The sequence below is a fragment of the Sebastes fasciatus genome, chromosome 7, assembly GCF_043250625.1.
Source record: "Sebastes fasciatus isolate fSebFas1 chromosome 7, fSebFas1.pri, whole genome shotgun sequence".
In the NCBI taxonomy this organism is placed as follows: Eukaryota; Metazoa; Chordata; class Actinopteri; order Perciformes; family Sebastidae; genus Sebastes; species Sebastes fasciatus.
The window spans coordinates 13,835,677-13,859,456 of record NC_133801.1 but is presented as its reverse complement, the minus strand read 5'-3'; the positions used below and the strand labels follow the sequence as shown (position 1 = coordinate 13,859,456).

Below are 23,780 nucleotides of genomic sequence, written 5' to 3'. Positions count from 1 at the left end.
TTAATGAGCATTCGTCTGTGCATGATTATGAGTATGTGTATATGTGTGTGTGTGTGTGTATTCAGATGTCAATGAGTGTGAGGAGCTCAATGGAGGATGCCAGCAAACGTGTGTCGACACACCGGGTTCTTATCACTGCGAGTGCAGCGAAGGCTTCCGCATGCACTCTGATGGTCGGACCTGCATTGGTAAGTACTAACCAGAGGTATTTATTGCACTTGTGGTAACCATTTTAAAAGTCCATTTAGACCTTCCCACGCACTGCATTTTTCCCTCATTAATATTTCCTCAGTGGCATAGAGGAATAACAATGCAGATACAATGCAGTTAGAAAAGTCAGGCTTCTGTGGTTAGATGTAGTTGTTCCGTAAAGGAATAGTTTGATATTTTGAGAAATACACTTATATGCATTATTGCCAAGATTTAGATGAGAAGATTGATACATATCTGTATGTTATAGACCCTTTTACAGTTTTCAATCAATGATGACATACGTAAGTGTGCCCACGTATTTTGGCAACTGAAGTACGGCGGAGTGCAATAGCTTGTCAAGCTATGCAAGGACATTAACCACCAAAGATCGCGAATGCAACCTAAACAAATTGACTTTCCAGATCCGTGTGCTATTAGTGAGCGGGTAGAATATAAGGTATATACAAGTATTTGTTGGAGAAACCTGGTGTGTAACGTTATACCAGCGAGAAATTACGAGCATACAAGTCACTAGATGCTTACAACTATGTTATCTGTGGTCGTGAACAGAATGTCAAATAAAATGATCTAGACTCAGAGTTTTGAATTTATGAGTTTTGAAATGGGCGCTACAAACACCGGCATTTTTGATTGTGTTCTCAGTCCAGTGGCAGTCAACATGTTTAACAGCCTGCAACCATAGACACCGCCAGTGTTTTGGTTTAACTTGTGCCCTGTTCACTGGTAACTCTCTGCCGAATGCGTCGTGGTTGCACAAAGTGATGGCAGCTGGTGAAAACACCAACAGAGCATGTACAGTAGGTGTCCATGTAAAAGCCTTCAATCAATTTGAAATACATACTCATCTGTGTCTATTATATGCCGACCATTTACGCAAGTTACCTTAAACAATCATTGACACAATCGGCTGAAAGTCGCCAGTTAACATGGATGTGTTCACAGAAATCAGATTTTTTTAATTTTCTTTTTGTCAGAGAATTTGATTTATTGATTGCTGCAAATATATCAGCAAATATAACAAAAATGTTTCTAAAATACATTACCAACCCTAGCTTTAATCCAGTAATTTAAGAATAGGAGTGCTGAGCTTCCATGATTGATTATCTCAGTGTCTAGTGGAAATTCTGATTTGAAACGGGAAATATAGGCAGTAAAGTACTTTCCTCCCATTTTAGCACCATAAAACCTGTAGGTAACGAGAGAATTTGCTACTTGCTGAAAATCAGAACTCCTTTGTTGCTTGCGGTCGTATTTTTCATTCTTAATACTCCCATTTTTTTTGTGACTGCAGCTTTGTGGTAAAGGATAGGGATGGAGGCTAATTGTGTCTGTTGAAGTCATCAATGTTAAAAGCCAGCCGCTCTCTCCGTTTTACAGCCTGTCTGTGTCATCATGTCTGTGTTTAGAGCACCCAGAAGGCACACGGCTGATATTCATATTTGGCACATCATTAAATCACAGGAGTAATGGGATGGAAAGATCGTTAGAGTAACCAGGGGTACCGCTTGAATATCATTTTCCAGATCCCAGCCTTTACCCAGGAGTTTTCCATAATTACGCGGCTGCAGAGTTTGAGGTGTGAAAGCCATTTTAGATTGCCAACAAATTCAATTATACCTGTCATACTGTGTGAGTTCAGATGTTCAATATCCAATAACTGGTCAGAGTTTCATCCATTAATTCTGTAATTGGAGTGTGTTTATGCTTATACATTTCTGTGTCTGTCTTCCTTTTAAGCTGTGAACTCTTGCTCCGTATTGAATGGTGGATGTGAGCACAAGTGTGTGGATAGGGGGAACAATCACTACAAGTGTGACTGTCGAAAGAACTACCAGCTGAAGAGAGACGGGAGGCACTGTGAATGTAAGTCATTTTGCCAGACATGTTCATAATGTAAGAATATGTCTGAAATCCCTGGACAAACAGAGTTCATTAGAGCAAGTTATCTTTCTAAGGTGAGTTTGGTGCTTTTAATGTTGCAATTTGGATCAAATTACAGCAAAAATAAGGATGTTTTTTGTGGCTACTGCTAGTGTGCAAAGTAGGAAGATGTAGATAGGAAAGGAATTTGAGAGGCAGCTTTGGAAACAGCTATTGTACAATAAAGAGCAGGAATTCAGATTTCTCCTCTTGGATTTTTAAGTGTTTTTGTTAGTTTTACGAGGGATCTTTTAGATATCATAACCAGACTCACTTTTGTAATGTTCCTGAATAAGATGCTGCACGTGCAGGAGTCAAACGTACTGTCTGTTGATCTGGAGTTGAGTTGTATCTGTGCTCATGAACTAACTAACCAGGAAGGTCAGAGAATCACCTGCTGGGCTGACCTGACTTCATTTTTCTGTATGTGTGTGTCTCTTCCTATCTGTGTTTGTGTGCGTCAGTGAGGGACCCCTGTGTGGACAGGAATGGAGGCTGCGCCCAGCTGTGTCTTTCAGAAGACAGCCGGGTTCACTGCAGCTGCCGACCTGGTTTTACACTGGCTGGAGATGGCAAGAACTGCGAAGGTGAGGCATCACACTACACACATGATGTACACAAAAAAGGCTCAGGCTCAAAAACACCTTTCCCTGGAATCTGCTAGAGTTTAAGAGAATGCCATTTATGATTTTTCCATAAGTTACAGCCACACTAAACCAGCAAATCTGCACTACAACAGACCTGCATTGATGGTTGGAAACTATTCTCGCTAACATTTCTCCTGCTCCACCTATGGGGGACAGCAGAAGCCAGAGAAATCTGAGACCTGACAGAGCCTTCCTGCTGGAGGAAGTATTTGCTACATTGTTTTGAAATCAGATTTTTTATGGGAGCATAGTTTTGTAGCCTAATGCTTGCTTAACAGTGCTCCAAGCCAGTGTGTTTGTTTCAAAAAGTGAGTGTTTCTGTTGCAGTATGAACCATAATAACCCAGGCCCTTTTGGTCCTGGGAGTAAACTGTGATTCAGCCAACAGGGTTAGATTACTTAATTGTAGTTAAAGAGGACAAGAAGACATACAGTACATCAACTCTGAAATGCTCTGGATTATGTCTCAATATGACCTAGAGATAGACTCTTGTGTTTTGCAACTTTTTAAAACAGATAGATCTTTGTTTGCCATCATACCTTTCATATGCACATGTGATCTTTGTTTTGTCTTTTTTTATGTCCCCTATAGACATTGATGAGTGCCGTTCAGGACATGCCAAGTGTTCCCACAGATGTGTCAACATGCTGGGCTCCTTCAGCTGTGTGTGTCATCCGGGCTTTGAACTCGGTGCTGATGGCAAACAGTGCTACCGTAAGTAGGCCGTAGAAATTAAAAGTGTGTAATAGATCCGACTGGCCACCAGACGAGTGTCACGTTTTGCTTCACCCTGGCGTGAATATTACACGCATGCATGAAGGTGCAGCACCAGCAGGGGGCAACAAAACCACTTCATTAGGTTTAGGGAAAATGTCATTTTTGGGTTTAAAATAAGTATGTAAATTAAGTAAAATACGTATGGGAACAATGTAACACAAGTACGGAAAACACGTCACTAACGTCACTAACTGGAGTGCTTGTATACAGTGCCGTGGATGCAACACAATGTAAACAAATAAATAAACGTAAGCATGAACAAGCATATACTGCTAATTATATCATGTCATGACATTGCTGACCAGTTGCAATTTCAACTTTTTTGTCCAGCAACACACATTTACACCAGATTTTTTTTGTCTCAAAGTTATCTTCTCTGTGCAAAACACACCAGCGTGTATTTAGTATCTCATATAATGCCACTTTAATGTGTCTGATGTACAGCAATTTGTTACCAACTGGATAGAGCAGACTCACTTACCTTTCTAATTCCATTGTAATTTAAACTACTAGTGCTGTTCGATAATGTTATTAGGGTTATAAGTTAGTATAAAGTCTTACATCAGGGAAATACAGTCTTACTCAAAAAAAAGAAGGAAAAAAACACAAGTCACGGCTCACAGTTATACCGGTGAAATACACTTGATTCGTTCGATTCTGCTTCCAGTTGGGTATCTGCTCATGTTGATTACAGGGAAGTGAAGAAGAGTCCGGTTGTAAAGAGAACTGCAGTCAATGAGTTGCGGTCTGCCCGTTGTGGACGACGTGCTGGACTCAGTCTGCAGAGCCCTGAGGCCCCACCCCCGCTGCTGAACGTATCGCATGTCCAAATTGCCCCAAATTCAATAAAGCACTCCCTTGGGTCCCCAGCAATACACCTGCCAGGTGTGAATTAGATTGGATGAGCGGTTCTTGAAATATGCAAAGGACACACAGACAGACAGAGATTCCACGCTTTATAGTTACATAGTTGTGCTCAAGAATGGATTTTTTTCCTCTCCTCATCTGCAGCTGGAACAAACAAAATATAATCCTCATAAATGCCCCATAACATCGTCCTTATGTTTCAGCTCTGGTTATTCACTTCAATTGTGGTTTTGGTGCACTCCCCTCCAGGCATTGAGATGGAGATTGTCAACAGCTGTGAGAAGAACAATGGAGGTTGCTCTCATCACTGCGAGCACACCACCAACGGCCCGCTGTGCTCGTGCAACCACGGCTACCAGCTGGACCGGGACAAGAAGACCTGTGTAGGTAAGAACTTCTCTACTTATTTCATTTTCATTCACTCTGTGAATGTACTTGTGTCTTTCTGGCCATTTATTTAAACCAACTCCACTGCGTTCCTTCCTCAGATAGTGATGAGTGCAACAGCGGGCAGTCCTGCTGCCGTCACTTCTGTAGGAACTACCCGGGCGGCTACGAGTGCAGCTGCAGAGCTGGCCACAGACTGAATCCAAACGGCTGCGGTTGTGATGGTAAGAGTGCTAGACTGTTAGCGTGTTTTTTTTTTTGTGTTTTCTGTGTTGTGGCACAGTAGTGCCGGACACAAATTCTCAGTGGTCACTAACAAATTGCTCAGAAATTCTGCTTTTCAAGGCCATTTCAGAGCAGAAACCAGAACATTTTACTCGCTAAGGAGCAAACTTTACACAAACTAGTGGAACTCCCAGATGGGTAGAAGAAATTAAATCAAATTATTACTCCGAAGTGAAGCAAATGTATTTATCTGATTGGAAAAAAAAATGTCAAGGCTAAGGCTGGGTATCGTTTAAAAAATTACTTAGATACCAGTACCCTTAAAGTGATACTGATACCAATAGAGTACTTCAATCGATACCCATCATTTGAATGGAAGCATCCAGTTGTGTAAAATGCCGCCACCAAATGATTGTTTATATCAGACGCCACAGACGGTATACCTTCTAACGTTTTGGCGGCATCTTGGCACGCTGAACTGCCAACTCCGTCAAATACACCGCACTCGACTTCATCACAGACTGTTTTGTTCAACCTGCACCCAATGACAATGACCTCACTTGAGCTTTGCTATTACAACTCTTTCATTCTCATAACTGTGTGTTGTTTGTGTATTCTTCTGTCAGACATTGACGAGTGCGTAGCAGAGACCTCAGGCTGTGAACACCACTGTGTCAACACGCTGGGAACATATGAGTGTTTTTGTGAACTGGGCTTCCGCTTGGATCGGGACCAGCATTCCTGCATTTGTGAGTGACTTTTGTTTTAAAGTTATTCTTGGATCGAATGGTTGCTTATGCACAAGTAAAACATAAGTGTTTCAGCCATTTAAAATTGTTTGACTCTAACTCTGTTCTGTGTGTTTAGCTCTGTATGGCACAGAACTGGAAGAAGATGAGGATGAGGAAGAAGAGGATGAGCAGCTGGAGGTCCACAGATTACCAGACCTGCTGTACCGCAAGGCTCCTCAGCTCCTGCAGTACACAGCAGCCTTGCGCTCCAGTTATGACAGTCATGATGATGATGGGAGTGATGGTGTTGACAGTGAAAAAGATTTAGAGATGCAGAGGGAGCGTCGAGGAGAGCTTAGACTGGACAGCAGCATAGGTATAGAAAAAAGCAGGAGTGATGACACTAAAGGCCCAGACACACCAAACCGGCATCAAAGAACTAGCGGCAACGACGGCCGACGTCGCCTCACAACGTTTGTCTTGCACTTGAACACACCGCAAAGACTACAGCCAACGGCCAACTTGCACGTTCGTTCGACGCCTGTGTGAGAGTCAATAACTCTTCCTACCAGCAGGCGACAGTAGTCTGTATTCGTCATTCAAAAAGGGAAACCGGAAGACCGAGGACTGCGGATATACAAGCTGTTGTTAGATACGTACATGAAACAAAGCTGCGTTTGCCGACCATTTTCACACCACTCTCACTCACCACTTAGCTTCATGCCAGATGGCAACGGCCATGTATTGGAATGATCAGATGAGATGAAGATGAAAAATGAGAGGAACCTTCTGTGTGTGCCCTCTTGACTTTAGTCGTTTGCTTGTTTTCCTCACTTCCATTTATCTTCTCATACACTGATTCACTTAAGCTGAACAGCCAATCAGAGAGATTTCTCTCACTCTGCCAAAGATTCAACATGCTGAATCCGCCAAAAAGCCCCAGACACGGGCAGACCAGTGCCAACGGTGCAGGACACACCGCAAAAAGTAGGACGACAGACGCTCACTGACAGCTCGAAATTGGTTGACGGCCAACTGTCGGTCTGATGTGTCCGGGCCTTAAGATGTATGCCCTGTGAGAAATCAAATGGAAGTTATTTTATTGTTTTAGTAAATCCTCAGACCAGGAAGTGATGAAAATATTTCTTTTTCAGTGTGTCTAGACGGCTCGTTTGGGGATGACTGCAGTGTGAGCTGTGAAGACTGTGTGAATGGAGTGTGTCGTGAAAACGGAGACCAATGTGAATGTTCAGCTGGATGGACTGGGATCATCTGTAACAAGAGTAAGTATAGCTAATCGGATATTCTACAGTTACATCTGTGCGTTGTGTGTTAATTATTTCCTTTGCAAAACAAATTCACGTCTTTTTTACGAAAAAGTTATTCCTCTTTTTTCGTGCCTTCTCCTACGAATGTCCAGCAACATGTGTCAAATTTCCGCTCGTTACATGCATACAGTCTTTTCAAAATGAACTTCCATACTTCACAGGAAAGGTTGGTTAGGTTTAGGCCACAAAACTACTTAGTTAGGTTTTGGAAAACATCGTGGTTTGTGTTAAAATAACTACAGAAATGGCGCAAGTAAGGAAGTTACGTGATGCATTAATCAACGTTGACTTCTGGTTTTGCGCGGGACATGGACAATATTCTCCTGGGTGAAAGTCCAGTGTTAAAGAATATAGTATAAAGAGTGTGTCGCTCTTTATACATCCTGGTTCACGATTACGTGGATTACATACAAATTGATTTTGTAGGCTATATATATGAATTACAGTGCATTACTTTTCGTAGGTATAGCTACAAACAGTGTATGAGAACAGCTATAAGATCGATACCGCTCTCATGTCTCTGTTTAATATGAAGCTACAACCAGCAGTTGGTTAGCTTAGCTTAGCATGACGACTGGTAACAGAGGAAATCAGCTAGCCTGGCTCTGTCTGAAGGTAACACAATCTGCCTACCAGCACCTCTAAAGCTCACTACTTAACACATTATATTTCTTTCTCAATTTGTGGTTTTACAGGACTATTTCTTGGTCGGGAGCTAAGATATAATGTGTTAATTAGTGAACCAGTGGTGAGTGGTAGTCAGATTTTGCTACCTTTGCGCAGAGCCAAGCTAGATGCTTCCCCGTACAGTCTATACGTAAGCTAAGTAAACTGGCTGTTGGGTGCAGCTTCATATTTACCATGTGAGTGGTACATGAGTGGTATCCGTCTTCTCATCTAACTTTAATAAGAATGTAAATAAGTGTATTTCCCAAAGATGTCAAACTTTTTCTTTAAAAGTTTGGGGACTTGAATATTAAATTTTTTAGAACGTAAAAAATAAATGACTCTCTGGTGAAGACGTGCATGGATGGGAGACCGAAATGAATAATTTATGCCCAGATCATATACATGAAAAGATGATAATGTTAACAGTACGGTACACACACACACACACATACACACAACCTGGCTTTTCCCCACAGGTCTATTTGAACTACCCAAAGCAATGTGGTCTAGTTTTAGAGAGAGATGAGATAGCTCCCCGTGTGCATCGATAGGGCCATGTATCAAAACCTGTCGGCTCCTCTGTGTGGGAGGCTGGGTTGTTTATGGGCTCAGGAACACAAGAGCACCGGGGGAATCAATCTGTCTGCTACTGGAGCGAGGCCAGGGCCCACAGCAAGAGCACAGCCTGAGGCCAAGGATGTCCACTACTGGGTTAGAAAGCAAGGCTCCATTGTTCCCAATCCAGCTCCGTGATTAATGGCTGTCTTTGGTCTGAACCTGACGCAGGCGGGTAATCATAGAGGAGAGCCATTTGGGACAAGTCCGTTAGAAGCAATCTGTCACTTTAAGAAACACGCTCCTTAGGTGGCAGTATTTAGTTGCACACCCTGGAGGTGATGGGTCTGGACATGGGTAGCATTTTCAGATGGAGAAGATAAGCAATATTACTGCCTGAAGAAAAGATAGGGAATTGGTAGTGCAGGCAGTAGTATAGTGGTCTGAAAGGGAAAAAGGTGAACTGGTCAAAAGAATTTTAGACCCTCCATGGCCTAAAATGTATTTTACAACTTTGTCTTAAATGACTTGATAGGTGTCACTTCAATATCTTATGTTATGAAGTTATAGAAGAAATAAATATAATGAATTAATTTACTCTAAAAGTTCATGTGCTGAATGTAGAAATGCAGTATCATCTTGGTACAGTATGTTGTGCGTTAGTCCCTTTTGTACAATCCACATCTCAGTTAAATCTCAAAAATCCCCCCCCCCCAAAAAGTCCCTTTTAACTTGTCTATCTTCATATTCATCACTCTTTTTCTGATGGATCACAATTAACATGTCAACATAGTTAAGAAATGATGGTTTTCACTTGGATTTCTCTAATCAGTGTATTTTACATGTTGCTAGTACTTTGTACATACATTTTTTTTTGCAAATGGTATGTTAGCAACATTTTGTGGCCATCTAAACACCAATTAAATGCTTAAAGCTGGGGTCAGCAACATTGGAGAAACCAGAAAGAATACACTAGATTTTAAAAGCATCCAACCGAAAAACCGAGCCCAGTGTTGCCAACTCTTTTCCAATGAAAGTAGCTAGCAGCATTAGCTCCAAAAGTCCCTAAATCTAGTGAGAAAGTCGCCAAGTCTGTGACACTGACAGTCCCTCGCTTCAGTCCTCCCCCAAAATGATCTTTACGAATATAAACATATCATAATGAACGTACACAATGAACATGGCTATTGTTAGTACTCACAGCTGTCAGGCTAGCAGTTTGTGGAAATCTCCGGTGACACACATTGAGTACACGGGCAGAGTGAGCGCAGGTAGGCAGGTAGGTAAACACAGGCCCGCCCACAGAAATGGCTGGGCGCCTGAACAAGTCCTGTGAATGGCCCCTACCCAAATCTGCTTTTCTCATATCAACGTAGGCGCATGCTCTCTTTTTCCTACTAAACACATACAGTATGTAAACAGAGAGGCTTACTCAGTGATGGGGGATACATATAATTTACTGACGCTTATTACAGTCCTGCGACATTTCAACTAATATAATAAAAAAGGTTTCTAAAATAAAAAACCTACCCTAGCTTTAATTCAGGCCACACAGAATAGCAAATGGCCTAGAATCACATCCCAGAGGCAACTTTTCATATTGTTGGTGGAGAAATAAAAGTATTGTGTGCTATTTAAACAGCTCTTTGTGTTTTGCATGTTGCCTGAACATGCCCAAACATAACCCCAGTGTCAAGTCCATCACTATGAAGCAGAATCAATGCCCCATCACCCCACCCGTTGTACTGTTCATTTCTCTGGTTGCATTTCTAGACAGAATCTTTGTATGAAAAAATTGTTTGTTAACTTATTCTCTATACCCTTAGCCCTTCCTGCTCCTTCATTTATATATTAATTGTAATGTATTTTCAGTGTCTGTAATGTTGTTACCTCCATAGCTGCTTTTAAACTGGCTTATCTTCCCACGTAAAACTGCTGCAAAGAAAGTGAGACATGGAATTTAAGCAGACTTTCACTTGATAGATTATAACACTTTAGCACTTCTTAAACAGCCAGCTGGTTCATGTTGTAATGGCTAACAAGGCCAGAGAGATTATGGGTGTCAGGAGGGCACACACCATGGGGAAACACAGGATGGAAGGTGGAAAGTGTTGACTGACCTCTAAACGATAACCCTTTCTTTGGCTGCTTTCTCTTCTCTCATATACGAGTCTGTGTTTCAGTGTCATAGGAATGATTAATTAAGTGCAACTGTTAAGGTGACAATGCTCTTTCCCCATGCTTCCCTCTTCTTTCTTCACCCCCTCTCCTTCTCCAGCTTGTCCACAGGGGACCTATGGGCAGGCCTGTAACAGCCTGTGTCGTTGTCAGAATGGAGGCTCGTGTGACCCTGTGACTGGGAAGTGTTTGTGCCCCCCTGGGGTACAGGGTCTGCTCTGCGAGGATGGTTTGTATATATACAGTACACACACACACACACATGTGAATACAAAAACCAGGCTCTGAGTTGGTGGTCCCAGACATTTTTTTTGCTTTTGCCCCTTAATATGAAGCAATACCTCCTTACGACCCTGTCATAGGTTGTACGTCTGTTAGTTATGAGCATTTCAATGGAAGAGTGATTTTATTCCTCACACTTGTTAATTTTCAGAGATCTGAAAGAATCAAACTAGAGTACTTCACAAGACAGAAGCAAAAATTTGAGGAAAGTCAGAAAAATAATTTATCTTGCAACCTCTTGTAGAGGTCCTGATCCCCAGGTCGGGACCCACTGCTGTACAACATCCTTCAGTGTGTGCTGAATCAGTACATTCTCATCCCAACATGTCACACACTGCCGCTTTGTTACGCCCCTTGGCATTACTTTAGGTTTGCTATTTAGTTAGGTTTAGGAAAAAACAACATGGTTGAGCTTGAAACTCCAATACACACGCACGTGACACGAACCGCGGTCTCCTGGATGAAAGCCTTGTGATTGTTGGACCCATTCACCTCCCCTCCTGCTCTTAGGCCCCGATCACACGGAGACGCGTCGCCAGGAGCGCATCGTCAGAAACACATCACCCGCAAAACCATTGTTTTCCTATGGTACAGGGCGCCTGCCCTGCGCTCCTCTTTGGCGCAGCGTGTTTTTCTAACAGTGTTTAGACGTGCATAAAAGTTAAAATATTCTCAACTTTTCAACCCCTGGCTCAGAGTGGCATCGCTCGTCACTGTCACTCTTGGCCCAGGCAGCCAATCAAATGAAGCAAAAGGCGTGCTTGACTTACTTTACCACTTCCTTCCTCCTGTTATGATGCCAGTAGATATGGCTAGCTAGCTAGTTATCTGTTTGACTGTGAGAGAGCTACGGAGTATGTGAGAGGGAAGGGGGAATCCACATCTGATGCTGTGAGGCTAATGTACCGTCTTTGAGAGGGAGAGTTAATGGAAAGCCCGGTGCGTCTCATACAGGCGCTAAAGGGTGCCTTGTGAGGCGGTATCACACGCTATCATCTTTTTATCTTATCACAGTAGAGTACATTTTACAGAAGTAGCCATCCTATCCTAAAGTGTCATTATTCATGTTTACAGGTTGTCCGATGGGTTATTTCGGGAGGTTCTGCAAAAGAAAGTGCAACTGTCCCAACAACGGACATTGCCATCGTCTGTATGGAGGCTGCCTTTGCTCTCCGGGACTATATGGCCGCTTCTGCCACCTACGTGAGTACCAACCTGACCTCATCCTAATACCCACTGCATAATGGTGATGATGATGATGTGATCACAAACAATGACATAATACTGGCTAGTCATCTTTACAAGTTTAATACCATTGATAAAAAAAATCATTAGGAATATGAGAGATTTCAGCAACTCTTATGTATAAGGCAAAAACAAACCTGAAGGAAACACTCCACCTAATTGAAGATATACAGTATAGATATATAGATATTTGACTGATTGCAGAAGTGAAATGTGAGATGAAAACTTAATGATCTTTAAGTTTTGGTGTCATGATGATAAACATACAAAAGGATAACACCTTGTCAGGTTCACGAACAGGCACTGTACATTGTTATTTTTTTTTAAACTGCTACTACCAGATTAGGCTATATTTAAGAAATGATGTACATATTGTACAACTAATGTACACAAAGTCTCAGCTTCCTTTGATTATCATGTCTACACTTCATCGCTGGCTGTACTTAGCCGTTTTGACGGTGGCACCAGTTGAGACGGCAGCTCTCGGGGGAGCCAGTGGCCCTCCAGTTTTCCCTCAATGAGGTGGACTGCCAAAGCGAACTCCTCATTGTCCAGCATGCCGTCCCCATCCACATCAGACAGCCTCCAGATATGAGCGAGCACAGAGTTGGGCAGCAGGGTGGTCCTCATCCACTCTTTGACTTTGGTGCCGCTCAGTTTGCCCCCGTTTGGACTGAGGTTGAAGAAAATCTCATCGTACTTTGGCTTGTATTTCTCCACCGCCCACTCGTCGAAATCTGTCTCGTTGCACTCTTCCTCTCTTCTGAGTTCCTTGAAAGCATCTCTTTTGTAATGCTCAGGCCTGAATGTTCCCAAGAATTCACCGTCCAACACACCGGGGAGGGATTTCTTGCTCAGTTCTTGTTGTTGAAGTAAAGGCACCAGGTTTGCTATGTCAGTGGTCAGGAGTTTATCCAAGGACGCCATCAGACTTGGTTTCAGTGTCTTGAACTTTGAGAAATCTTGACCCAAAAGTTTCTCCTGAAAAGGTATGTAATCACATGTAAGGCTCACAGAACACATTTAGGTGAATTAATTCTGATATCATGGTATTTAGACAGCAATTAAAGGGCGGGTCCATTATTGTAGTGCTGTTCTTTATATTTTAAAATCTGAACATTAAAATTTTGGTCAAAGATCAAGGTAGACCAGCAACTCCTTTGTTCTGTTAGGTAAAATGACTAAAATTAATGTTTTTGTGAATGGAGTCTGGTCTGGTGGCTTTGAAGAAGTAAAGCGGTGAAAATATTCTAAATATAGTGTACACTTAAAGGGACTATTTGTAACTTTGTACGCGCATAAATGTAGCGGGTCGTCACACATGCGCGCTCGCATATGCGCGTTCGCTTGTAGCCGCTGTACCCTCCTCCTCTGCCTGCTCGCCTTCACTCAGACAGCTCAGCTCGCTCCACCTCTAGACGTGAACGCGCGCTCACTACACACTGCAGAAGAGTTAGTTTAGCTCTGAGAATATCTAGTGAATGTACAGGGGACGTTTGTGCAGAAATAACTGCTGCAGCTCCTCCAGACCAACAGAGGTTTCCCGTGTCTTGTGAAGTGACGGAGCTCTACAGAGATTTACGTTGTCTTCTCGTTACCGACCGGGTGCCGGTGTCTCCTCTGCTCTCTCCGGCTGCGGGCGGAGAGAGCAGGGAGACACGCTGGAGAGCCCCGCTGCCTCAGCCTGCACTTAGGCAGGAAAAGCCAACACTAGGATCAGATCTAAATCATGTTCATGGAGAGACCTTCGTCTGGTCAGCTAACATTACTGCCAAGCAGGTGAAATATAGAGTGATATTGTGCTTTTAGCTGACTTGTGTCGCCTCACTGTTTTGAGTGATGCTCGTTCAGGTATATTGAGAGCGAGCAAGCGCGAGCCCGACGCTGACTTTCGTTGATTTCACGGCCACAGGTGTCGCTGTTAAGAAGCATTTCTGAAAGTTACAAATAGTCCCTTTAAACTGATATAGATTTTTTTTAATGTGGCTAAAATAAGTTTTTTCTGCTGCTCCCGTCCACAGCCACTTTACCTCGCCATCAGACGGCCCTTTCCAACAGTAAACTGCAGCTGTCATATTGTTCTCTTCAAAGCCACCAGACTACATTCACAAAAGCAGTAATTTTACCTCGCTGAACGCGGGAGTATACATACAACCCCACTTAAAAAAATCAAAACTAACCCTTTCAGTTATTTCCAGCACAGCTTACTTTGAGTCAGCTAGTGCTAGTGTTCACATTATTCATAACCTTATTGATTAGATTTAATTAGCTTTAGCTTACTTTGGTAACCTACATCACTGCTTTTTGCAACAGCTGAGTGGTGGTTTCCTTTTGAAAAAAACTGAACAGAATGCAGATGGACCCGCCCTTTAAAAAGTAATGTCCCACCTGCATCTTGGTGCAGTCAGGAAAGTCGCCGGCTGGGACTCGATGCTGTTGCTGGATCTTGGTGAAAATCACTGGAAGCTGGTAAATCAGATTGTGCTTCTTGCTTTCCTTGCAGAAAATTGTTGGCATCTCCTGCTTCAGATAGCTGATAATGTGAGCATGAGCCTAGGAGGGGAGAAAAAAACCCACCACATCTGCATGTCAGTTTGTTAATATTTAGGTTAAGTATGAGATGGAATTGAACAGATCTCTTACCCTTACTAAGCGTGCCCTCTTAACCAGGTCATTCAGCTTGCGTACTGCAGCATTGCGAGGCAGGTTCCTGACGTCAGCCAACAGATCCTCCTCCTCCAGCTCTATCAGCTGATAATGGTCACACGTCTGCCTGGGCTCTGACCAGAAAGATCCAATGTAAACTCGCAAGATCTCGGGGGTTTTAAACACTTTCCCCAGCGACCACATGAGGGCGCCGTACACTCTCATGAGCTGCTGCGAGTCCACTCTGTCAGCTTTGTTGAGAACCACACGCAACTTGTCCTCGTACCCACAAAGGGCCCCGAAGGCCCGAGTGAGCTCATCAGAGAACTCTAGTTTGTGTGCATCGAACAGCAGGATGATTCGATCCACACGCTCTGCAAACCAGCGCAGCACTGCTGGGAAGTCGTAGCCTGGGGACAAGGAACGACAACACAGGGTTTTCATTAAGACTGCGTGTAATGGGGCAAGCCTCGCTGCCTCAACACCTAGAGGATCATACAATTCCCAGCGGCCCTCACTGGTTGCAAGCCATTTCAGTTACACCCACAGATTAATGCGTTCATAAAACAAAGCGAAGACGGCTTGGTTACTTACTGCTCGTCTCCTCCCAACTCAGTTATGTTACTTTCATCTGCTGTGCTTCTGACTTCAAGTGTTTGAATTATGTTTGGCTGAAATACTATTTCACTGCATCGGCTATGACTCCTCTCACCAGGGATTTAAATCCTTCTAACAGCAACAATGCTTTCCAACTTTCTAAAGCTGAACATATGGAAGTAGAAGAAGACCCACTAATTCTACTGCTATTGAAAAGGAAAATTAGAAAGTCTCACCTCGACTCAGTTTTCTTTTAGCAGCAGTTAAGATGCCCGGTGTGTCGATAATGCTGATACTCTCGAGGACTTGATTTGGCAACTGAACACACTGAAACCTGCAAAGAAAAAAAATGCCTCAACATAAAGCATTCAAAATAATGTCTTTACAATTTCTCACTAGCCTTTATTTAAAGGGGAACTTTGGTATTTTTCAACCTGGACCCTATTGTCCCATGTTTTTGTGTCTAAGACAAGGACAACAAGTTTTGAAATTGGTCCAGTATTGAGGGAAAATGCTGTAACCGGCAGCCGCTAAATGAGCAGTAATGTTATCATTTGGGGCAACCTAGCACCGTCAGTTTACGTCCACTAAAAGTGCTTATTTGAAACTAGAGAAATGTAATGTTTTCTTACCTTTGCTTGATCCAGTCTGTTTGTTATTGTGTGTTCTGCTTGGAGAAGCCTCGCTCTGAAACCTTGTGTCGCATTCACATTGTTGAAATCATCTAAATATTCAGCCATGATACTGAAATATTTTAGATAACACTAAGCTACGCTTTCTGTAGTCCAACACAACAAACTGCCCGGCACTCCTCTCTCCAACTCTCACTCATCCACCATTGTCTTCCGGCAATAAGTCACATGACATAATAACAAATAGAAATATATTATTTCTCTGTAGTATCCTTTCCATAATGTTGTCAGACACTTGTAATCACAATCTGAGCCTGTCATGGCAAAAACAAACACTTTTAGTGGACATAAACTGATGGTAACAGGTTGCCCCAAATGATTACATCACAGCCTGTTTAGCGGCTGCCGTCTGCAGCATTTTCCCTCAATACTGGACCAGTTTCAAAAATTGTTGTCCCCATTAGTTACTTAGACACAAAAATATGAAAAATTGGGTCCAGGTTGAAAAATAGCGAAGTTACCCTTTAATGAAAGCATAGAATAGATTCACACTGCATTGTTTTTTTCAGTACTTCTATGCTAATGAAGGTAGAACAAAATTATTCAAATGTCCCCAAATAAAAGAAAAAAAAAGGAGGAACATCTTCCCCTCCCCCCCTTTGTTGCTTCCCCTCTCTTTCTGTCTGTTGATTCATACAGTATCACCTGTTCAGAAAAGCATTTCCAAAAGGGTCGAGGTGGCGAAAGGGCTTTTTCGGGTCCATTGTGAGGGCATTGCCAGGGATGATTCCCTCCACATCTCCATACATGACGGCAGTGAAGCAGTCAGTGGTTGGCTCTGGCCCAACTCTGCTACCAGGAAAATCTTGTTCTATGAGATACCTGAAGTCCAAATCACCAATAACAACATTATTACCCCCAACACATCAATATATTCGGCAGAATACATGCACAAATCTGCAGTTTTTAAAAGCGTTGATGTTCTGATTCTTACCTGATAAATGTCGTCTTTCCTGTCGAGTATTGACCCATCACCAAGACCATCGGTTTGTTGTCAAACTCTGCGTCCTCATAGCTCGGAGAATGAAAGTGATGGAAAGAATAGTATTTCTCTATCGGCAGCAGCCTCTTATAATAAAGATTCTTTAGCTCCTCAGTCACTATGTTGACATCCCCCAGTGTTTTAGGGTTGCTCCTAAACCTCCGAAAAGACATGGCGAAGAATCTTTGCTCTTAAGTTCTCAGTTTTGAAACTGCTCGCTCTTCTAAGACCAAACCGAATGATGGAAGAATGTGCACAAGGAATATTATCAGATTCTCACAGCTGTCTGCTCCATCCTGCAGCGGGACATTGAGAGGGTGGAGAGGGTGTAACCAGAGCCTGCAGCTGCACCTAACATAAAGCCAATGTCGAGAGGGACAGGGTGGAGTGGAGTTCAGATTTTTGTTGCTGCTGAGTAGGGAGAATCTTGGCAAAATTCATGCAGATTGTTCTAAACACTGAGTGATGATGTGGCAGTAGTTCAGTTTTAAAAGTCTTATATAACACTCATCTATTTGTTCAGTGCTTCTACTAATGTGATCATGTTTGAAGAAAAATACAGACAACACAACAAAGTTTGTAGGAAACTGCTTTCCCAAATAGTCAGTCTGGTCTCATATTAGATTTGTAATTATACATGAAGTAACGATGAATGATGTGCAATAATTTTGTCTAAAGTTCTATAAATCGAGTGAAAGAAGAGGCAGTGGTCACATGACTTAAACTTGCAGAAGTCTGATGTTATGATAACATGGTGGTTGGGTGTGTTTGTTTGGCTCATAAAATGTAATCTGATAGTAGAGAAAGTTTCATTTCCACATTCTTCTCTTAATTAACCATCACCACCTTGACTTTATCAAACACAAGTTGCTTTGAGAATTTGTTTTCTTTGCTTAACCGTAGAAAAAAATAACCTTACTGAAGTTGTTTCAGTGCAGTAATACCATAGGCTGGGCAGCAAATGTAATTCCTATGTGTATATTTTTTGTACGATATCATACACATTGGTGGAAGAAGTATTCCGATCCTTTACTTAAAGGAGGATTGAGTAGGATTTTCCTGAATAATAATGTATAGACTAAAAAATAGACAAATATAATCCCTCTCAATCATCACTTATGAGTCACTAGAAGTGTATGCCGGTGTGTGTATCTGCAGGGACCCTGCCCTCCGCCTGGACTTTCTTATTTTGCTGTGTTTGGGACGTTTCTGGGCGTCAACCTCAATTATACTTTGTGCTTCTGCAAGTACGCTGGGATCCTGGGTGACGTAAATTTCATCATCAGAGGTTGGTTAATGTTGTATAACGCACAAATAACTGAATCCAGAGCTATTTCCCTTCCTCCGTTCATTTGAATGAGACCCAGACCGAGGCTGGAGCGCAAGCCATGAGCGGACGCTACTGTGCATGTTCCATGTGCCCAAGATCCGGGTACTTTTCCAGACGGAAGTCGAGCCACTTAGGCTTCATGCGCCACTGAGCAACCTTCATAGGAAGGAACGGGGCCCTGCCTCCAACGCTGTATCCAGTTCTCTTATTACATCCATGGGGTGTATCCATAGGCTCTGCGCGGACGTCCGCGTACCGGCATTTTGTTGTGACCTGTCTGTACAGCCACTAAACTACAAGTGGTAACATAGTGATCTACTGTGCACGTGTGGCACATCCTCCAAGCGGACAGTGTAAACAGAACTACTACATGTCCGTGGTGTCCACAGCTGTTCATGTACGCGTCCGTTCGTGAGTATAGTTGAGGCTTAACCGCGGTCAGGGGGCATTCGCTTCTGGTGTCGTTGAGCCGGGGAGGAGGGGCCAACTTTGAATGTTGTGTTAACAAACCGCAACTGACAAATCCTACTCATTCTGCCTTTAAAAGTAGCATACCATGGTGTAGAAATACTCTGTTACCAGTGAAAGTCCGGCATTCAAAACCTTATTTAAGTAAAAGTACTCATTGTGCAGTAAAATGGTCCCCGTCAGTGGTTTGCTATTATATATGATGTTTTTGGATTAATATTGCTGCTGCATTAATGTGTGTTGGATTTTACTGCGTTTTAACGTTGTGCTATTTCTAACTACTTTATATAATTTTGGGCAGTTTAATCTACAGCAATGCATCATATTTTGTCTCTAAAAAGTCAGCTTTTCATAAAAAACAGCCCTGTTTTCAGCATGTATTTTCCAGCTGAGTTTATTTAGTTTAAGAAGTAGGAATATTTTTCTGAAACCCATAAAGGAACACTTAATCCTTCAGATCATCAGAAAAATTCAAATTCATAATCACCAAATTTGGAAATGTTCACCGGACAGGAAGGGTGTGAAAAGAGTAAAAGTACAATATTTGCCTCTGAGATGTGGTGGAGTAAAAGAATAAAGTTACATAGAATGGAAATAAGTTAAGTACAGTCCCAGAGTAAATGTACTTAGTTACATCCCACCACTATTCATACAAACATGAGAACATCATCAACTTAACTCATGCTTTTTGTCTGTTTCCTAACTGATCCCGTCCTCCCCTCAGCTTGTCCCAGGTGGACGCACGGTTCAGGCTGTTCCAAGGAATGTGACTGTGTTCAAGAACATTCCACTGGCTGTGACCCCAAAACAGGGAGCTGTTTCTGTAAGGCTGCATACCACGGACCACAGTGTGAGAAAGGTATAAGCACTTCATAAAACACCCGGCTCATCTAGTCAACTACAGCCTGAGCATGCAGCTTCAGATCCGTGGAATTAAATGGTTACGATTTGTTGTGTTGTTAAAGGTTAAACTTCCTTTGGTTGTGTTTATGTCCCAACACAGAATGTGAGCCTGGCTTCTTTGGTGCAGGCTGTGAGCAGCCATGTGACTGTCCAGGTGGAGCATCATGTGATACCAGGACTGGAGAGTGCAGACCGCGGTGTCCTGCAGGGCTTCATGGAGATAAATGTCAATTGGGTGAGACAAAAAGCTGCTTTAATACAATTTAAAGAGCATTGTGCATTACACTGTAAATATCTTAAAGGTGCTAAATGCGAGACTCGGAACATTTTCTATTGCCTCTGCACAGCTCTCAACATGCCGACAGCTGAGCCGGCGTCTTGTAGCTAACGGTGCTAACGTTGAAAACAACGGCAACCCTGCTGACAGGGGGGGGGGGGGACCGAAGTGTGGGCGCTTCCCTTCCAGTGTCGGTCGGGACGACGTTATCAGCTGTAACCGCCGTATGAGAGCAGGGCAGAGCGGCGGCCGTGACCTAGCCAGTTGGGCATGCTCAAGCCCCCAGGAAGTGCGCTGTGCTTTAAAGCAAATTTTACATAGTGGCCGAACGGTGGACTTACAACTTCCATGTCTGTCACGTGGTTCCATTGGGTCCAAAAAGACTTTATCCCACAGACTTACGTTGGGAAAGAGACGTCTGTAACTCAGCAGATAATCTTTTTTTTAGGTAAGTCAACTTCCCAGTATGAACACTTGAATAACCCTTACTTAAATCAGGTCCTAAAAGTTGTAAAATGCAAATCCAGAGTTATTTTCCTTCCTCCGTTCATGTGAATGAGACCCAGACCGCGTCTGGACCGAGGGCTGGGATGCGGGGTTAAAGGAAACACTACAGCGCCTGCTCTATGGGCCCAATGGATGCGGAAGATCGCCGGATGATGATGGGTACTTTATCACTTGGCAGTCAAGCTCTCAAATACAATAAAAGCAAACTCTGATTACAACACACACACAACTTCGTTCTCTGCTCAGGTAGACATTACTCCTCTATATCTTTACATAGCAAAAAGTAATAGTTATAGTAGTATAATAGTTGTTTGATGCTATATTAATGTTCTGGATATTGTATAGAGCACCTTTAAGGTACAAGTGAAAAGGAATAAGTGTAAGTAGTCAAGTGTAATTTATTTCAAACATCTGGCTGGCGTACATCCATAAATACAGAACTGTTAATGTATGATGTCCCCCCTCGTAGCTCTACTCCACAGCGCTCTCATGTGGCCATAACCTTTATAGTAAAGGATCATTGTTTTACTGTGAGAATGTGTGTGGATATGTGAAGTGCGTGGGCTTGCACACTGACTCATGTGTCTACATGTGCCGTTATTGTTTGCATACTTCATGCTTGTGTGAATGCGTGTCCTTTCTGGCGTCAACACAAACTATTATGACTGACTTTCTGAATTTTTCTTCACCTTTGTCAGAATCTTTTTCAATTCACCTATTAATCTTTCTTTATTCTGTCCTTTTCTATTCATTCTCTGCTGCCTTTGATGGATTGAGTGGATTAAGCGGGTGAAATAAATAACGCTTTCCTTTTTAATTCACCTGGTCAGTGCAGGTGTTCTTGCCATTACAAACTGTACAACCACAGCAGGGTGTCCTCTGGCTGTTTACTCTGCTGCTTGATGGAAAGCTCAACCCTCTGTGCTGTGATTCTAAAGTGATACTGAATATTGTTCAGGAGCCTCTGGTAAAAACATGACTTTGTGGAGTGGACCAACAGAGCAGAGTTAAAGTATGTCAGCAGCACTAATGCAGAGTCCAGGCCTAGGCCTGCTTGGTTTGTCAAAGCCAAATAATAAAAAAGGAATCCACTTTTTTCTGGATTGTATTTATCTTAAGTTGCAGGCCAGGTCATGACAAGGGTAATTTACTTCAGTTACTACTGCAGAGGCTATTGGCAGAGGCTGAATAAATAAACAGAGAATGATTGAGTATTTCTAAGATTTCACTTCTGCAGTTCTCTTTTTGCGCAATCACATCTTGTGTCTTTTTGTGTGTTACACTGTGACAGCTGTTTTTAATATTTTAATCTGTTGTGTGTTGTTAGCCTGTCCATCATGGAGCTATGGCGAGAGCTGTCGTCTGACCTGCGACTGTGGAGGAGCTCCTTGTGATACCGTAACTGGTCAGTGCATCTGTCCTGCTGGAAAGACTGGACACTCCTGTCACGAAGGTACATTTATTTTTCATGTTTTTATGTTCCATTGACTTTCTGTATTAGTTTCAGGACATTTTAGCCTAATTATGTTGTGGTAGACTAAAGAAAATGCGACGATGTGATTAAGATTAACCTGTTTGCACTGACTGACCTCAGTATTATCATTAACCCACTGAACCACTGGGATGTTTGTGTTATTTGTTACCTCTCTAAACCAAACCGATTACTATGCTTCATAGCTTACTTGCCATTTAATACATTTCATAACCCCAAGACATCCAGGCATAAGTGGCTTTAAGACTTTACAGAGAAATAACTAACATAAGTGGCTTACTGCTCATTTAATCTGAATGATACTTGGTGCTCCCCAGACTGCTCTGATGGATTCTGGGGGTTGAAGTGCCAGTCACCTTGTTCTAACTGTGAGAACAGAGGCTCCTGCAGCAAGCAGACTGGTGTGTGTGAATGCAAACCAGGCTTCACAGGGAACCTCTGCCAAAATGGTGAGTTTGAATCTAATCCAGGTTCAAGAAATAAAACCACATTTAATTGTGAGTTTGCTGCCTTTTTAGGACGACTAATAATTAGAATCTGTGTGTCTCAAATAAAGAAACACATTTAACAATAGTTGAATAATTGAACTGAAATTTAGTGTTTAAAGCAATCTATTTACTAAAGTTTCATTTAAAACAATGATTTTTTTCTGTTCCTACCAAGGTTATAGTAGTTCTGAATTTTCAATTAGTTTTTATTTTATTTCCGTTTTGACTTTTTGATTTCATTTTAGTTTAGTTTCAGTTAGTTTTCAGAGTGTGTTTGCTAGTTTTAGTTTTTAGTTTTTCAGAAAGGTTTAGTTTTTATTTTATTTTTATATATTTTTAATTAATTAATTATTTATTTTTTATATTTATTATTTTATTTATTATTTATTTCAGTTTGTTTTTGTTAGGGCCAGGTATAATGTCTCAGAAGTATGTAGCTACCTGTATATATAAAATACATGGTTGGAGAACTGTGTAGGAATGGCCATAATGTTTAATATTTAATCTTTTCACTACTTTATTGAAGCGATTACGGCACAGCGCCATCTCCTGGAAGGTCAAGTCCTTTCAATTTCTGTGGTTCAATGTCACAAGAGTTGACGGAAATTCATGCTGTCTCCTTTTTTTGGTAGTGATATATTATAGCTAAAAAACTAAAACTGAAATGAATTTACATTCATTTTTATTTTATTTGTATTCGTTTTTTACCAAGGCAATATCATTTCAGTTTCATTTTAGTTTTTCTTAAAGGATATATATTTTTTTTGTTTCAGTTTACTAACAATATTTTTCACTGCTTATTTTCATTTTAGTTTCAGTTTAAGTTGACTATATTAACCCTGGTTCCTACTAACCATGTGTAATTTAAAAAGAGTGCATTACTAAAGCATGATCCTATGAATGTCATGTTGTGTACAGAATGTCCCCCAGGTTTCCATGGACCGGGCTGTTTAATGCGCTGTTCATGCCAACCTGATGCTGCTTGTGACCCACAGACTGGACGCTGCGTCTGCCCTCCTGGCAAAACAGGTCATGACTGTGCAACATGTAAGAACTGTAATTATCCTTATAATAAAAATCATAATGCAACATTGAGCATATCTCTCACTGCAACATCTGCTGACCTTCATAGCATGTGAAGCTGGTTACTGGGGCCAAGAGTGTCTCAGTAAATGCCAGTGCAAAGAGATCTCTCTGGGCTGTGACCCGGTCAGCGGTCAGTGTGCGTGTGAGGCCGGATTCACCGGAGACTACTGTGAAAGGAGTAAGTTAACTTTCATCATTAAGATATATTTTAGTAAACACTGCCACCATGGGGTGATCGTCACTTATAACATCTGTTGAGCTCATTCACAATTCTGAAAGAAATTTCC

General features: G+C 42.1%; 2 protein-coding genes and 1 long non-coding RNA gene across 3 annotated transcripts in view; 1 reads left to right on the top strand and 2 right to left on the bottom strand.

The window, feature by feature from the left end:
- egfem1 (EGF-like and EMI domain containing 1) overlaps window positions 1-23,780 on the top strand; it is a 70,351-nt gene that overhangs the window by 26,375 nt on the left and 20,196 nt on the right. The window contains exons 6-22 of the mRNA XM_074641728.1: window positions 66-188; window positions 1,951-2,076; window positions 2,598-2,720; window positions 3,373-3,495; window positions 4,675-4,812; window positions 4,914-5,036; window positions 5,664-5,786; window positions 5,905-6,144; window positions 6,923-7,051; window positions 10,599-10,727; window positions 11,855-11,983; window positions 19,465-19,599; window positions 19,744-19,878; window positions 21,755-21,880; window positions 22,237-22,368; window positions 23,326-23,454; window positions 23,540-23,671. Coding sequence (XP_074497829.1) covers window positions 66-188; window positions 1,951-2,076; window positions 2,598-2,720; window positions 3,373-3,495; window positions 4,675-4,812; window positions 4,914-5,036; window positions 5,664-5,786; window positions 5,905-6,144; window positions 6,923-7,051; window positions 10,599-10,727; window positions 11,855-11,983; window positions 19,465-19,599; window positions 19,744-19,878; window positions 21,755-21,880; window positions 22,237-22,368; window positions 23,326-23,454; window positions 23,540-23,671 — 2,295 coding nt within the window. The remainder of the gene's footprint in view (window positions 1-65; window positions 189-1,950; window positions 2,077-2,597; window positions 2,721-3,372; window positions 3,496-4,674; window positions 4,813-4,913; window positions 5,037-5,663; window positions 5,787-5,904; window positions 6,145-6,922; window positions 7,052-10,598; window positions 10,728-11,854; window positions 11,984-19,464; window positions 19,600-19,743; window positions 19,879-21,754; window positions 21,881-22,236; window positions 22,369-23,325; window positions 23,455-23,539; window positions 23,672-23,780) is intronic.
- Window positions 1-23,780, bottom strand: part of LOC141771440 (uncharacterized) — a 58,191-nt gene that overhangs the window by 25,028 nt on the left and 9,383 nt on the right. The gene's annotated exons all lie outside the window — the stretch shown is intronic.
- Window positions 11,973-17,524, bottom strand: LOC141771439 (EH domain-containing protein 2-like). The gene is made up of 6 exons (XM_074641729.1): window positions 16,895-17,524; window positions 16,606-16,782; window positions 15,505-15,602; window positions 14,669-15,081; window positions 14,414-14,578; window positions 11,973-13,006 (listed from the first exon to the last, which is right to left on the bottom strand). The coding sequence occupies exons 1-6, from the start codon at window positions 17,113-17,115 to the stop codon at window positions 12,446-12,448; spliced, it is 1,635 nt and encodes a 544-aa protein (XP_074497830.1). The 5' UTR covers window positions 17,116-17,524; the 3' UTR covers window positions 11,973-12,445.